Source organism: Oncorhynchus masou, chromosome 22 (assembly GCF_036934945.1).
Source record: "Oncorhynchus masou masou isolate Uvic2021 chromosome 22, UVic_Omas_1.1, whole genome shotgun sequence".
Lineage (NCBI taxonomy): Eukaryota > Metazoa > Chordata > Actinopteri > Salmoniformes > Salmonidae > Oncorhynchus > Oncorhynchus masou.
In genome coordinates, this window is record NC_088233.1 from 50,096,965 (window position 1) to 50,112,652 (window position 15,688).

Consider the following 15,688-nt stretch of genomic DNA (forward strand, 5'->3'; position numbering starts at 1 on the left):
AGCCTAAAATTACTGACACCCTTGATAAAAATGAGCAAAAATTACTGTATAAAATGAATAACAAAAATACTGAGCTATATTTTACACACACAAAAAAATTGGGAAATTATATTATTTTATTCTACCAGTGAAACAATTGCTCAGAGAAAGGCACTGAGCCTTACTCTCCCTTGTTTTATGAGTTGGAGAACTCATGTGGAAGGATCTTAGACGATTCCTCCATACAGAATCCTTCCAGATCATTGATATCCTTAGTCTGCGCTTATGGACTGCCCTTTTTCATTCAAACTGCAGGTTTTCAAGTCCGGAGACGGAGATGGCCATTGCAAAATGTTGATTTTCTGGCCAACTAATCATTTATTTGTATTTTGATGCTTGAGGTTATTGTCTTGCTAGAAGATCCATTTACGGCCAAGTTTCAGCCTCTTGGCAGAGGTAACCAGGTTTTTGGCTAAAATCTCCTGGTACTGGGAAAAAGTTTATGATGCCGTTGACCTTAACAATAGCCCCAGGACCTGTGGAAGCAAAATAGCCCCATAACATCAAAGATCCACCATCAAAATGGTTACTGCAGGAATCCGACAAAAAACCTGCAGCAACCTGTAAACTGTGTACTCGCGCCCTGCCGTAGCCCAAGGTTCAAAGCCACAGAAAACTGTGTTAACCCTGATAAAACGCACTCTGCACGCTGCTGCGCATCAAGGCAGACCAAGGCTCAAATCAGGGAAACCAGGACAAAAGGCTGTCTAACATCAACCACAGCGGCCCAAGTCTACAAGCCCCACCCACCTTGGCAAGAACAACACTTACCTTGGGACCCTGAAAAGTCAGATCTCATACAAGGAACCGCAAGTCCAAAACAACAGGGCACCTGCTGTGACTTGATAATGCGTGCCACTTCATTGACGAACCACTGCAACCCAAGGCTCAAACCCACAGGGAAACTGTGGTAACCCAGATAAATGCGCCATCTGTGCACTGCCGGACATCCACTCCCGCAACCAGCCATAAGAACACTATGAGCCACACCGGGAGCAGTTACCTTTTGCGAAATTGTATTGATTGGATGTATGTGGGAGAACCCCAACTCGCTGCAGCACAGATATCACCAATCTTCATGCCCATGAACAATGCCCAAGAAGCCGCCACACACCAGGGAGATAGCCTCCACAATCCAACAAGACAGACGCTGCTTAGAAAGCACCCTGGATTAGCAAAACAGACAAAAAAAAAGCTGGTCACAACACGGATATCCTTGTTCCTATCCATATAGGATACAGGCCATGCTGCCTTCGTGGTTCACTGGAAACAAATGGTGGGGGTGAGAAAGAGACTGCTCAAAAGCCAGCGACCCCCTCATAGGTATAACCTTGAGAGCAACTGGATTAGGATGTAGTTTCACTTTGGAGTTGCCAGGTGCAAACTTCAAAAAGGAAGTGCGTGGAGATGCCCAACGTATTTTGCCGACACCATGAGCAGTGCAAATTTCTAGGAAAGGAACTTCAGGTCCACAGACTCAATGTGGAAAAAGAAACGCTCCGCCCAAAAAGCTATTGCAAGAACATCAAAATGTCAACCAAAGAGCTCTGAAAAGGAGACTCCCTCAACCTACGGGTCCCCGGCCAACAGGTGGATGATCTCCAGGAACCAGGGTTGTCATTTTTGTTTTCATATCCACCACTCTTGAAAACCGTGTCTGGACATGAGGAAGGAACTGCGCGTTCTGATTTCCGGCCCAAGGAACCTCTGAGCTAGGACTAGCCCCCTTGTTATACTCTGTAGTTAAGTAACTCGCCACTAAATCAGCAAGATCTTTAAACTGGGTTAAGTAACACTTCACCGCTGCAGGGACAGGAAATACCTTCCCCAAATCTGGAGGAACTCTGCTGCAGGGGAGAAAATCGCCATCAAAGGCGCATTCACCACCAATGGTTCACTCTCCCCCGCCGAATCCAAAGCAAGGGCTTCAGGCTGCCCCGGACTGATGTCAGCCAATTCATAGTCTGAAAACTATCCAGAGCCAATTAAGGATAGTAAACTCAGCAAAAAAAGAACCATCCCTTTTTCAGGACCCTGTCTTTCAAAGATAATTCGTAAAAATCCAAATAACTTCACAGATCTTCATTGTAAATGTTTAAACACCGTTTACCATGCTTGTTCAATGAACCATAAACAATTAATGAACATGCACCTGTGGAATGGTCGTTAAGACACTAACAGCCTACAGACAGTAGGCAATCAAGGTCACAGTAATGACAACTTAGGACACTAAGAGGCCTTTCTACTGACTCTGAAAAACACCAAAAGAAAGATGCCCAGGGTCCCTGCTCAACTGCGGGAACGTGCCTTAGGAATGCTGCAAGGAGGCATGAGGACTGCAGATGTGGCCAGGGCAATATATCTCAATGTCCGTACTGTGAGCAACCTAAGACAGCACTACAGGGAGAAAGGACGGACTGATCGTCCTCACAGTGGCAGACCACGTATAACAACACTTGCACAAGATCGATACATCCGAACATCCCACCTGCGGGACAGGTACAGGATGGCAACAACAACTGCCCGAGTTACACCAGGAACACACAATCCCTCCATCAGTGCTCAGACTGTCTGCAATAGGCTGAGAGGGGATGGACTAAGGGCTTGTAAGCCTGTTGTAAGGCAGGTCCTCACCAGACATCACCGTCAACAACGTCTCCTATGGGCACAAACCCACCGTCACTGGACCAGACAGGACTGGCAAAAAGTGCTCTTCACTGACGAGTTGCGGTTTTGTCTCACCAGAGGTGATGGTCAGATTTGTGTTTATCGTCGAAGGAATAAGCGTTACACCGAGGCCTATACTCTGGAGCGGGATCGATTTGGAGGTGGAGGGTCCGTCATGGTCTGGGGAAGTGTGTCACAGCATCATCGGACTGAGCTTGTTGTCATTGCAGGCAAACTCAACGCTGTGCGTTACAGGGAAGACATCCTCCTCCCTCATGTGGTACCCTTCCTGCAGACTCATCCTGAAATGACCCTCCAGCATGACAATGCCACCAGCTGCAGGGGAGATTTCCTTGCAAGACAGGAATATCAGTGTTCTGCCATGGCCAGCGAAGAGCCCGGATCTCAATCCCATTGAGCAAGTCTGGAACCTGTTAGATCGGAGGGTGAGGGCTAGGGCCATTCCCCCCAGAAATGTCTGGGAACTTGCAGGTGCCTTGGTGGAAGAGTGGGATAACATCTCACAGCAAGAACTGGCAAATCTGGTGCAGTCCATGAGGAGGAGATGCACTGCAGTACTTAATGCAGCTGGTGGCCACAACAGACACTGACTGTTACTTTGATTTTGACCCCCCCTTTGTTCAGGGACACATTATTCCATTTATGTTAGTCACATGTCTGTGGAACTCAGTTTATGTCTCAGTTGTTTAATCTTGTTATGTTCATACAAATATTTACACAAGTTTTCTGAAAATAAACTCAGTTGACAGTGAGAGGACGTTTCTTTTTTTGCTGAGTTTATATCATCCCTGAAACACGGACTCTGAACACTGTCAGAGAAACCGGAATGAGCCTAACTCAGCTAAGATGACACCCATATCAACTCCGACCACCAATCTTTCTCAAAAAGTCAGCCCGACTCCCAATGGAAGTTGAACCCAGCCGGAGACAGTGGTCACACGAACTGGTCCTAGCCATGGCCTCCTAAGCGTGTTTCCACCCCAGGAAACAGGACAGTACACGTGAGTATCTTTAATTGTCATTGTAAAACCACATGCCCTAAGGCACGGTTGGAGATTCAAACTCGGCTGTTTAGCCTTTTTGAACATAGTCTTACTCAAGCAAGGAAGCACTGGCTATACAAGCTGAGCAGAAAGTAATTCGCTTTTAGCAAACACAAAAAGCGTTACCAAGACCCAAAACTCGCAACATCTAGGAGTACTCTCTCCCCACTAACCGACACCTAAGCCGGAGACAAATCTTATGGCCTTCGTGTGCTTGAAGAGTTGTAAATTGCGTGAAATGTTCTTCCTTCAGCTGAGCTTGAAGAGTGAAAAATTTAAGAAATTGGAGTGATTTCAGTTTGCTTCAGGTGAATAGGATTGGTCGATGACTCCCCATACAGGGCCTGACATTAACTTTTTTAGCCACTTGTCCTTCAGACAAGTAGCACTGATGTTTTACTTGTCCGAAAGCTCAATTCACTTGTATCCACCCCCCAAAAAAGTTCCCTAACATAATGGGCCAAAACTGTGATTGAAAATGGTGTTGTATTATGCAAGGAACCACTTCACAAAATAACATTCATTATTATCACTGGTATTGGCAACGGACGACTGCTGGTCTCTGATCCCATACAGTATTTCATGCCGTTGTTGCCTTGAGCAAGCCACTTAACCCTACAATGTAAAATACTGCACTGAAAGGCTACTATATAAAACACGTGGTCTGTCAACCCTCCACATCTGGAGAGCTACTGGCTGTGCAGGATTTTGATTCAACCCTGTCCAAACACACCAGTCAGCTTATCAAGGTTCTGTTGAGCAGCTGAATTTTAACAATGTTACGTGTTCAAACGGGGCTGGAGCAAAAGCCTGCACACCCAGTAGCCCTCCTGGAGGATGGTTGGCCACTATGCAACACCACAATTACAACCAAATACTTATGTCTTTATAAAAAATAAAAAAATCTCTCATTCAACAAACCAGGGATCAAATGGCTAAGTTGGATGAGGTAGCTAACTAAGATGTTTATCTATTTGTAAGGTTAAAATATTCAGCGTTCTGGGGAGATCTTGACAGCATTGGAGTTACTTGTCAATTAGGCTATTATAGGAATATTTTTGTAACTTTGTCAGAATTATATGGCCAGTATTGAATTGAGGAGAATCCTAGACAATTTTGAGCACTTGAGAGTATGCAGCATTAGTTTCATCAACTGTGCACCCATATCAACTGCATGTCTGTCATATGCCATTATACACCAATGCCTGTGGAGTTATTTTAGGACATCAGACATGACAATAATACATGCTAATAGCTCAATAGTTAACTAGCGAGACAGCCAATTCAAAACATAATGTAGTTTAGCTGGTAATCTTGCTAGTTTGTTGTATGTCATTATTTTATCTTCTGCGCAAATGTCTCTTTTGCTCCTTTGGCAGCAACCCAATGCCACATGCAGGTGATGCACACAACATTCATTTTCCAGGATTTTAATTCTGACAAAAAATGTGCTATAAATGGGCTCACTAACAAGCAATGAATGTCAACAAATGTGTACACTCCACTACGCACGCTTTGATCACGAAAACATATCCTTCTGACTTCATGATTGAATCACCACTCGTCACGGTCAATGCAGGCCTACAATATTATAGTCCGATGCGCTCTGCAGAAATTTGGAGGACAGTGTGCAACACATTGCGTGGTTGGTTGTAAGATGTTTTTTTTTACTTGTCCAATCGAACAACTTTAATCCATTTTCTTCTTGTCTGACCCATGGCTTTGTACTTGTCCTGGCAAGCAGATAGTACGTTATACTGATCGACAAACTGAAAAGTTACCTTTTTTTCGTCAAAATTGATCTAGCTTAGTAAATTTGGTTGGGAATCATTGATGGACAGCAATATTCAAACCTTGTCTCTGATTTTCAAGCAGATTTGAGTCATGGCTGAGACTGGACCACTCAGGAACACTAAACACCTCTCATATGTGTGCAGTAGCAGACTCACTCTTCAGAAGCAGGCTGAGCTGCTCCTCTGCGGTACGCTGGATAGGCACGGTGGGCGAGGTGGGCCGGTGGTAGGTAACACTCTGGGACTGCAGATCCCAGAAGGCCACAGTTGTCTCGCTGTTGCCAGGGGAGACAAAGGTCAACACAGTGGAGAATTCAGAGACTGAGAGCAGCACTGGGGCAGTTGTGTCAGGCACAGAGAATTGCATGGTGGCTCCCCCTGATGGGACTCTGCTCTGGGAGAGCTTGGCAGCGATAGCTGCCCGCCCACACTCGATGTGGGGGAAATCCTTAAACCAAGGAGCCCCCAGAGTCTGAGGAGAAGAGGGAGGGGTAGCCTTGGCCTTGTTGTACAGAGAAGTCAGCCTAGCTTCCCAGGACCTGAAGATAACGGGAAGGGGGAGAGAGGAAAACAAATAATTATTTTCCTCATTTAACTTTCAGGGCATTAAAGATAAAAACAAAAAATGGTATGCAATACACTCCCCTTTAACCAAAATGCAATGTACAACACTGAGAGAATTCTATTCTGTTCTTTTCTATGCTCTTCCTCTTACCGGTCAGTGCTGAAGGAGGTGCCCAGCACAGTGTGGCTGTAGATGGAGCTGGAGAGGCTGTCCTCGTCACAGGGACCCTGGGGCCTGAGGGGAGGGCGACTGGGGACCACTCGACACATCAGATGCTCTGGGTACATCCTACCAGGACAGGAAAAATCCACAACAACTTCTGTCAATTAAAGAAAGAAGGGGCTCATAGGAAACCCTTCTCAATTTGCCTTTCCTTGATGGCTCGTGTCCCCTCTCCTCGCCTCCTTCTAAAAACACATTGAAGGAAAAGGTACCAAGGGCAGAACCAAGGATGTTCTCCTTGAATACATTTGGGAAAGGAAGCAAGGAATCAAGAAAAGACCAATTGTGAGATATCCAGGTGGACTGAACAGATTGAATCACAAGTAAACCATCTTGGTGAGTCTCAGTGATAGTTCTTCCCTGTTTACTGCTGAAATACCTGAAGTAGTGGTTGAGGTCGACAGCAAAGGCAGTGTTAGACTGAGTGGCAGCAACAGCAGTACCCAGGTTAGGAGACACCTGGAGGAGACAGAAGGAGTCCAGGTAGGGGGCCGGCTCATCTTCCCCCAGCCCAGCAGTGTGGTACGAGGGCAGGTCTACACTGGCCAGCTTCCTCCCCTCAGCACTGTCAAACACATCTGGAGCACTGTGTTAAAGATAGAGCAGTATACTGAAAGACAATCAGGATCAGAGTAAGATACTATGACTTAGTTGTGAGAGATGCCTGTAGACTCCTATGGCAGTTATGGCTAGACACCATAGAAGTCTGCACAGCCCTGTGTCTCAGGGCTAACTACTACACATAAAATTGTTAAGGATACATATGACTCCAGCTGTGGTCAACACAAAGAGTATGCATCTGCAGAGCTGGTAGTCAGTGCATGTGTCCAGGGGGGCCTTTGGGGGCAGAACGATGCTGCAGCAGGTCAGGGTCACCGGTTCAGCCCCCTGCTGCCACTGCAGCTGCACCACAACACTGGAGTTGAGCAGGAGAAAGCTTCTGGCATCCACAAAGGACAGCAGCCTCAAGGACACCACCTCAGCCACACCTGCAGAATCAAAATGCAAGCTGTGCAGTTTAGTATAGGTTACGAATTCATATGGATAGATTAAAGTTGGAATGTATGTAAAATAACACTCAAAGCTATGAAAATAACAATGAGTACAACTTCAGGCACAACTGCTAATTCTGTGTACCCTAATGTGGTCTCTAAAACAAATATAATCCACTACTTTCAATCTGAATTAAACTGATAATGATAAAGACATTGGCGTCACGTACTCTGGGCTTTCTCCTTGACCAGCTGCAGTAGCTTCTCTGCTGTGAACTCAGAGGCAGAGACAAGAGGGCCAGAGGTAGGGCCCTCTGCTTCCAGTTCATACAGTGTCAGCTCACACTCAGAGCTCACAGCCAGAAGTCTAGAGTTGCCACGGGCTCCATTGTAAACTGTCACCTCCTCCCAGGCAAAGCTACAGACGAGGAATTCATTCAATTAGATAACTTTTTGAAGATATAGCACGCACCCACGCACAGACAGACACGAGATGTGTGAACTAATCCCGTCATCAATGTGGAAACAAATGCATGGGAGTTTACATTTCTTTTAGCTCACTTTACTCACTCTGTATATGTGCCATCCACCGTTCTCCCCGGTGCCTTGCTCTCTGAAATGTCGCCGACTGTCAGCACCCCAGCACCACTCAAGCAGCAGAGCAAGGAGCAGCCTTGGGCCATTTTAGCTTTTGCTGTGTCCACAACATTTTCACAGAGGTTGCTCTCCGGGATGAGAGCAACTTCTAATGCACAGTTATCTCGAGTTTCAGATCTGTGCAACATATTTATCATAATCATGTCGAATTTGATGCAGATGCCTTACAACTGATACGATCTCATATGTAATTTAGCTATTTACAGTTGTATATACTCAGCTGTCGACTTGTCGTCAAATGAGAGAACAATTCAAATAGAATTTGGACATTATCGTTTTCTTTTTCGCGGATGCGTGTTCCTCTTTCACGTAAACATTCTTACCTCCATCCTGACACAAATCACATGACATGCGTTCTCTGTATCAGATGATTAACTATTGCCCAATAGTAGAACGAAAAAGGATATACATAAAAGACAGTAATAATCAAGCAAGGATAGCGCTCATATATTTTTCTCCAGAGGAATTACAAGGAATCCTGTCGATGAATGCTCCTTGCTCACAGCCACCCGAGCTTGTGTGGTGGTGTGCTTTGAACTGTGACTGAAGTAGTGTGATGGTTGTTTAATTTGTTTTTTTATATGTCTGCAATGGAATATGTTTTTTTTTCCAATACCCCATACAGTAGGTGTAGTCTTCCATAAAACTTAAAAGAAAAGCAGAAGCAAGGATAGCATCACTGTTGAAACCTTGATATTTTACGCCCTAAATTGCCGTTTAAAGGCAAATTATTGAAAATATTAATAAATTAATGAATACACCAAATAATAAGTCCTAAATTATTATGCATGCAGAGCAGAAAACCGATCTTGTATAGATCTTGCAGCGTTTGCTTTCGCCTGAATCTGAAGGAGGAAGTAAACAGCCAGCACGGGCTTTCGTTTTGCTTCCCACTAGATAACACAGCCACAAAGAACATGTTTGCTAACGTAAAAATGTATGAAAACAAACATGTACTTTTTGGGATTCATTTAAGGTTAGGGTTATGCATGTTTAAGCATTGTGGTTAAGGTTAGCGTTATGTTTAAAATTAAGATAGCGTTGTTTTTTAAATGGGCGGGGTTTGCAACTTTGTTACTGTGTTAACTAGTGATTACTTTTTGTTTGTCACAACCTACGCAGATGTCAAAGCTTAAGTCTTATAAAAACCGCGTTGATGAGCCAATCCATATGCTAGTGTGTTTTATTAAACGGTGAACATACTGTCTAGTTTAGGGGAGCGTGAAAACACTGATGTCGAAGTCTCTCAGAAAGCTCGAGTATATGAAAAATTCAAATAGTGTCTAGCTTTATCTCACTTAGTTACATTGAGTCACAAAGTATTGGAGTTCACCGGATTGCTAGACAACACGAATGCACCAAGGACCCAAAAGATGGAAGAGAAAGCATTAGAAGTATACGGTAAATTGGTTTATTTTCATCTTGATACAGCTAGTTCGCTAACGTTATAGACAGGTTTTCGTGCTGCGTGCTAGTATTATTATTTTTTATTTGATTGAACCTTTATTGAACTAGGCCAGTTATGGTTATCTAGCCTGGTCCCAGAACAGTTTGTGTTGACCAGTCTGGTCGTTTTTTTTTACATTTTTTTTAATTTAAACTTTATTTAACCAGGTAGGCAAGTTGCGAACAAGTTCTCATTTACAATTGAGACCTGGCCAAGATAAAGTAAAGCAGTTCGACACATACAACAACAGAGTTACACATGGAGTAAAACAAACATACAGTAGAAAAATAAGTCTATATACAATGTGAGCAAATGAGGTGAGATAAGGGAGGTAAAGGCAAAAAAGGCCATGGTGGCAAAGTAAATACAATATAGCAAGTAAAACACTGGAATGGTAGATTTGCAGTGGAAGAATGTGCAAGGTCGTAATAGAAATAATGGGGTGCAAAGGAGCTAAATAAATAAATAAATACACTAGGTGGAGAGGTAGTTGTTTGGGCTAAATTATAGGTGGGCTATGTACAGGTGCAGTAATATGTGAGTTGCTCTGACAGTTGGTGCATAAAGCAAGTGAGGGAGATAAGTGTTTCCAGTTTCAGAGATTTTTGTAGTTTGTTCCAGTCATTGGCAGCAGAGAACTGGAAGGAGAGGCGGCCAAAGAAAGAATTTGTTTTGGGGGTGACCAGAGAGATATACCTGCTGGAGCGCATGCTATAGTTGGGTGACGCGATCGTGACCAGTGAGCTTAGTGGGGACTTTACCTAGCAGGGTCTTGTAGATGACATGGTGGGTTTGGCAACGAGTATGAAGCGAGGGCCAGCCAACGAGAGCGTACAGGTCACAATGGTTGTAACGCCTAAGTGACCAACGGAGAGACCACACTAAAAGATCTGAGATTGTTTTACAATTTCTTATTTTCTCTATGATAATGAAACATTCGGACAACTGCTAATTTCAACTGATAGCTAGCTAGTTGTCAGTATAACCAGCTGAAATAGTTAATATTTCGAAGTGATGTGCTTGTTCACCACCTCAACCCCAATTTCTTTCCCCAGATGTCATACGTACTATTCGAGACCCAGAGAAACCTAACACGTTGGAGGAATTGGATGTCGTGTCAGAAGAATGTGTTGAAGTCCAAGAACTTGGAGAGGACGAGTATCTCATAATTATCAAGTTCTCCCCAACTGTCCCACACTGCTCTCTGGCAACACTAATCGGTGTGTCTCTGTTTCAACTGATAAGAAATAACTGTTCATAACTGACATGAACAGAAATAGATATTTAGCATTCTCATAGTCTGGTCGCAGATCTGTTTGTGCTGTTGACATCTTCATTGCTTCCATTGCTGTTGCTGTCAAGCCTAACATAACGAGTGACAAGGAGTTGGCATGATAGCATAAACAGACTGACACTCAGGCTACCATTCTTATAGAGCTACATAGAGCTTATAGAGCTACAACTATCTCTACTACATTCTTGTCTACCTCGAAGTTGGCAGCACAGGCAGAGAATGTAAGAGTCTGTGAGGCCCCTTTTCCTATCCTTTTAATAAATAGGGATATGATAAAGTGCCATGCAATGGGCAATGTTGTCTTTAAAGCTATAGTGGCATCGGTGGCCATTGACCGATAACTGGAGCACAAGCAGGCACCTCTCCAAACATACTCTGGCGTATTAGTGCACTCAGACTGGCATGACTGAAATGCAACAGACTTTGCATTTTATACTTCCACTAGTTTCAGTTTCTACTTCCAAAAGGTTGTCAAGTAACTCGACATAGGTGGTCTGACTTTATGTAGCATCGATCTACTTTGTCTAGACCTACTGAGTGTAAGAAACATTAGGAACACCTGCTCATTCCATGACAGACCGACCAGGTGATTCTAGGTGAAAGCTAAGATCCATTATTGATGCCACTTGTTAAATCCACTTCAATCAGTGTAGATGAAGGGGAGGAGACAGGTAAAATAAGGAATTGCAAGCCTGGAGATAATTGAGATGTGGCTTGTGAGGGTGAATTGTCGACACAAAATATTTAAGTGCCTTTTGAGCGGGGTATGGTAGTATGTGCCAGGCGCATTGATTTGTGTGTCAAGAACTGCAATGCTGCTGGGTTTCTCACAACAGTTTCCCATGTGTGTCAAGAATGGTACTCCACCCAAAGAACATCCAACCAACCGCTTTCAACACCTTGTAGAGTCCATGCCCTGGCGAATTGAGGCTGTTCTATGGGGAAACGGGTGTGAAATTCAATATTAGGAAGGTGTTCCTAATGTTTTTAACACTCAGTGAATGTTCCCAATCATTCTCTGAAGGGGACGAATGTTAAATGGCAGTCTCATGAGAAACCCCCGCTTTTCACTCTCTTTGTAACATGAGCTTTCTTCCCACAGGGTCAATTAACTCTGTTCTATGGATATATATATATATATATATATATATTTATTTTAATCTGTTTCCCCTATATGTGTTCAGCAGCGGGTATAAGAAATATAATATAGATGTATTACTCCCCCTAACTCTGCCACCGCTGCTTAAAAGAAACCCTAGGGGAAACACAGAAATTGCCTACTTCAGACATCAATGTAAGTTATTCTGTAACGTGTGTTTCAGGCCTGTGCTTACAAGTTAAACTGCAAAGATGCTTGCCATTTAAACACAAGGTAAGCAGCGAGGGGATTACACCCATCAGAGGAAAAGTGTTATCATACAACTAATCCCTAAATCAATGTTGATGCACAAAATGTTAGTCTGTTTAGTAAGGACACGTTCTCTCGTCCAGTGATTTATCATTACGAAAAGTCCTATTTTCCAAACCTTTGATGCATAGCGCTTTGTCTTATTTGCAAGGGTAGTCTCTGAAGCCAATAATTTAAATGGAAAACAGTGTTGTAAAATCTTCTCCCCTTTTGTGCTGCCTTGGTTTATAATGCAGTGCCTCTGGAACAAAGGGGCTCCTATGAAAATGCAGTGTGGTTGTTTTCTGGCTCTGGTTGTATCTCTGGTGCGCTAACCTCCAATGCTTCTCCCTGATTAGACCTGTCTGTGGGAACACACACACACTTAGTTTTTCCAACTTCATGCAGATGAATTGCTTATTTATTGTTATTTTAAAGTGGAAATGTATCTGTTCTTGTTCAACAGTTGGACATTTTCATTTCTGAGGGAACCCATTCTACCGAGGAAGATAGTAAGTGTTATTACTTACAACACCACCTTATCCATATCTCCAGAAAATGTATTTTGAATAAAAGAGAAATGTCAGACATTGGATATATTTTGTATTTACACACAAAAAACCCAATTTGTCTTATGAAACCAGCAATTCTGTGAACCCCTATTGGTAATATTTTACAGACCTTCAGGCTTTAGCTCAGCGGGAATAACATTACTTGTGGTGCTCAGACAATCCAGGTTCAAACCCATTTGGTCCCGTTTATGCAGTTGGACAATAGAAGGAAACCTATTGTGATTTTATCCATTTCCCTCCAGTTAACAAACAGATCAACGACAAGGAGAGAGTAGCAGCTGCTATGGAGAACCCCAACCTGCGGGACATTGTGGAGCAGTGTGTTACTGAACCTGATGACTGAGCCAATGGACTGACATCTCAGTTACTTTAGACCAAGGTATTCAATTGGCACCAAATGGAAGAAAATGGACTGAAACAGGGGGGTACTAGCTGAAGTTGTCCATTTAGAAATGCTAGTTTTTGCTTTCCGTTGTAAAACATTTTGCTACAGTGTACCCTAATGAATGCGACCCAGCCATCAACTTAAAATCGTAGCCATCATGGAATGTGTTTTTTTTTTTTTTTTTTTTTTTTTTTTTTTTTTTTTTTTTTTTTTTTACCAGTGCCTGGAGGATATGTCGGACATTACCTGATCGGAACTGTTCAAATTTCTTAAATCCTTTTGTGAAGAACCACCATGGTAAAAAAAAAACAAGTCCAAATCCTTAACAGAATTTCAAGTTTATTGTCATCATGAAAGAATCACTAAGGGATTAGATGAAGAGTTGCAGGAAAATGTGAACTTCCCAGTTAGTTTTTAGACTTCTGAGCAACGTCCCTTGAACAATCGCCACAGAATGGACAGCAGTGTATATGGCTTTGTCTTGTTTGATCTTTTTCTAACATCATGATTGAAATGGGAAATAAAACATATTCCTAAAAAAATCAGTTTTTTTTTGTTGTTTTGAGGTGAATTTGTATTTTCTATATCTTTTCTGCTGGGGTTATTTTTCACCTGAAATGGCTAAATGCATCATTATTCTGCCGAAGGGGGCGTAAGTTAGCTTTAGAGTTCTGTCTTACTATCCAGGTCTGTACCCAAACAGTTCGAGCTTCTACTTTTTAAGAATCCACCTATCCAGAAATAGGTCTCACTGTTGCTGCTTGTTATAGCCCCCAGCTGTGCCCTGGACTCCATATGTGAATTGATTGCCCCCCGTCTATCTTCAGAGTTCGTACTGTTAGATGACCTAAACTGGGATATGCTTAACACACCGACCGTCCTAAGGGCTAGATGCCCTCAATCTCACGCAAATTATCACGGAACCTAGCAGGTACAACCCTACATCTGTAAACACGGGCACCATCATAGATATCAAACGACCACCCCTCATCACTGTCAAACGCTCCCTAAAACACTTCAGCGAGCAGACCTTTCTAATTGACCTGCCCCGGGTATCCTGGAAGGATATTGACCTAGTCCTGTCAGTAGAGGATGCCTGCTTGTTCTTTAAAAGTGCCTTCCTCACCATCTTAATAAGCATGCCCCTTTCAAAAAATGTAGAACTAAGAACAGATAGCCCCTTGTTCTCTTGTGACTTGACTGCCCTTGACTAGCACAAACATCCTGTGGCGCACTGCATTCGCATCGAATAGCCCCCGCGATAGGCAATTTTTCAGGGAAGTCAGGAACCAACATAGTCATTTAGGAAAGCAAAGGGTAGCTTTTTCAAACAGAAATTTGCTTCCTGTAGCACTAATTTCAAAAGGTTTTGGGACACAAGTCCATGGAGAATAAGAGCACCTCCTCCCAGCTGCCCACTGCGCTGAGGCTAGGAAACACAATTGAACATTTCAATAAGCATTTTTATACAGCTGGCCATGCTTTCCACCTGGCTCCCCCCCCACACACACTTCTCCTTCACCCGAATCCAGGCAGCTGATGTTCTGAAAGCGTTGGAAAATCTGAACCCCTACAAATCAGCTGGGCTAGACAATCTGGACCCTCTCTTTCTAAAGTTATCTGCCGCAATTGTTGCAACTCCTATTACGAGCCTGTTCAACGTCTTTCGTATGGTCTGCGATCCCTAAAGATTGGAAAGCTGCCACGGTCATCCCCCTCTTCAAAGGGGGATACACTCTAGACCACTGGTTTTCAATCCAGGTCCTGGGGACCCAAAGGGGTGCACAATGTTGTTTTTGCCATAGCACTACACAGCTGATTCAAATTATAAACTCATCTAAAGGCTTTGATTTGAATCAGGTGTGTACTGCTGGGGAAAAAACAAAAATGTGCACCCCTTTGGGTCCCCAGGATTGAGAACCACTGCTCTAGCCCCAAACTGTTACAGACCTATATCCGCCCTGCCTTTCTAAAATCTTCAAAAGCAAAGGTAACAGATCACCGGCCATTTCGAATCCCACCGTACCTTCTCTGCAATGTTTATTTATTTTTTATTTTACCTTTTTTTTACTAGGCAAGTCAGTTAAGAACAAATTCTTATTTTCAATGACGGCCTAGGAACAGTGGGTTAACTACCTGTTCAGGGGCAGAATGACAGATTTGTACCTTGTCAGCTCGGGGATTCGAACTTGCAACCTTTCGGTTACTAGTCCAACGCTCTAACCACTAGGCTACCCTGCCGCCCCATAATCTGGTTTCCGAGCTGGTCATGGATGCATTTCAGCCACACTCAAGGTCCTAAATGATATCATAAACTCCAACGATAAGACCATACTGTGCAGCCGTATTCATCGCTCTGTATTCATTGCTCTGGCCAAGGCTTTCGACTCTGTTGTGATTGACATTCTTATCGGCAGACTCAATAGCCTTGGTTTCTCAAAAGACTGCCTCGCCTGGTTCACCAACTACTTCGCAGACAGAGTTCAATGTGTCAAATTGGAGGGCCTGTTGTCCAGACCTCTGGCAGTCTCTATGGGAGTCCCACAGGGTTCAATTCCCGGGCCGATTCTCTTCTCTGTATATATTAATGATGTCGCTCTTGCT

General features: G+C 43.5%; 2 protein-coding genes across 6 annotated transcripts in view; one reads left to right on the forward strand and one right to left on the reverse strand.

Moving 5' to 3' along the window:
* The window catches only part of spg11 (SPG11 vesicle trafficking associated, spatacsin), an 80,059-nt gene extending 71,710 nt beyond the window's left edge, over positions 1-8,349 (reverse strand). For all 5 annotated transcript variants that reach the window (XM_064930489.1, XM_064930487.1, XM_064930490.1 and 2 more), the window contains exons 1-6: positions 7,913-8,349; positions 7,573-7,760; positions 7,112-7,339; positions 6,730-6,928; positions 6,279-6,416; positions 5,720-6,102 (exon numbers count right to left, since the gene is read on the reverse strand). In XM_064930489.1, coding sequence (XP_064786561.1) covers positions 5,720-6,102; positions 6,279-6,416; positions 6,730-6,928; positions 7,112-7,339; positions 7,573-7,760; positions 7,913-8,142 — 1,366 coding nt within the window. In that variant the 5' untranslated portion in view covers positions 8,143-8,349. The remainder of the gene's footprint in view (positions 1-5,719; positions 6,103-6,278; positions 6,417-6,729; positions 6,929-7,111; positions 7,340-7,572; positions 7,761-7,912) is intronic.
* A 741-nt stretch (positions 8,350-9,090) lies between these two features.
* On the forward strand, positions 9,091-13,629 carry ciao2a (cytosolic iron-sulfur assembly component 2A). The gene is made up of 5 exons (XM_064930491.1): positions 9,091-9,400; positions 10,502-10,666; positions 12,063-12,112; positions 12,594-12,639; positions 12,942-13,629. Exons 1-5 carry the CDS (start codon positions 9,373-9,375, stop codon positions 13,040-13,042), a joined length of 390 nt encoding a protein of 129 aa, XP_064786563.1. The 5' UTR covers positions 9,091-9,372; the 3' UTR covers positions 13,043-13,629.
* Positions 13,630-15,688: the final 2,059 nt, after the last annotated feature.

What these genes read in the sequence shown, in the direction of transcription:
- ciao2a (XM_064930491.1), top strand. Translation starts at nt 9,373, where the DNA reads ATGGAAGAGAAAGCATTAGAAGTATACG. An exon ending in CTCTCTGGCAACACTAATCG is followed by an intron (nt 10,667 to 12,062) that starts GTGTGTCTCTGT and finishes CGTGTGTTTCAG; the next exon opens with GCCTGTGCTTACAAGTTAAA. An exon ending in CCATTCTACCGAGGAAGATA is followed by an intron (nt 12,640 to 12,941) that starts GTAAGTGTTATT and finishes ATTTCCCTCCAG; the next exon opens with TTAACAAACAGATCAACGAC.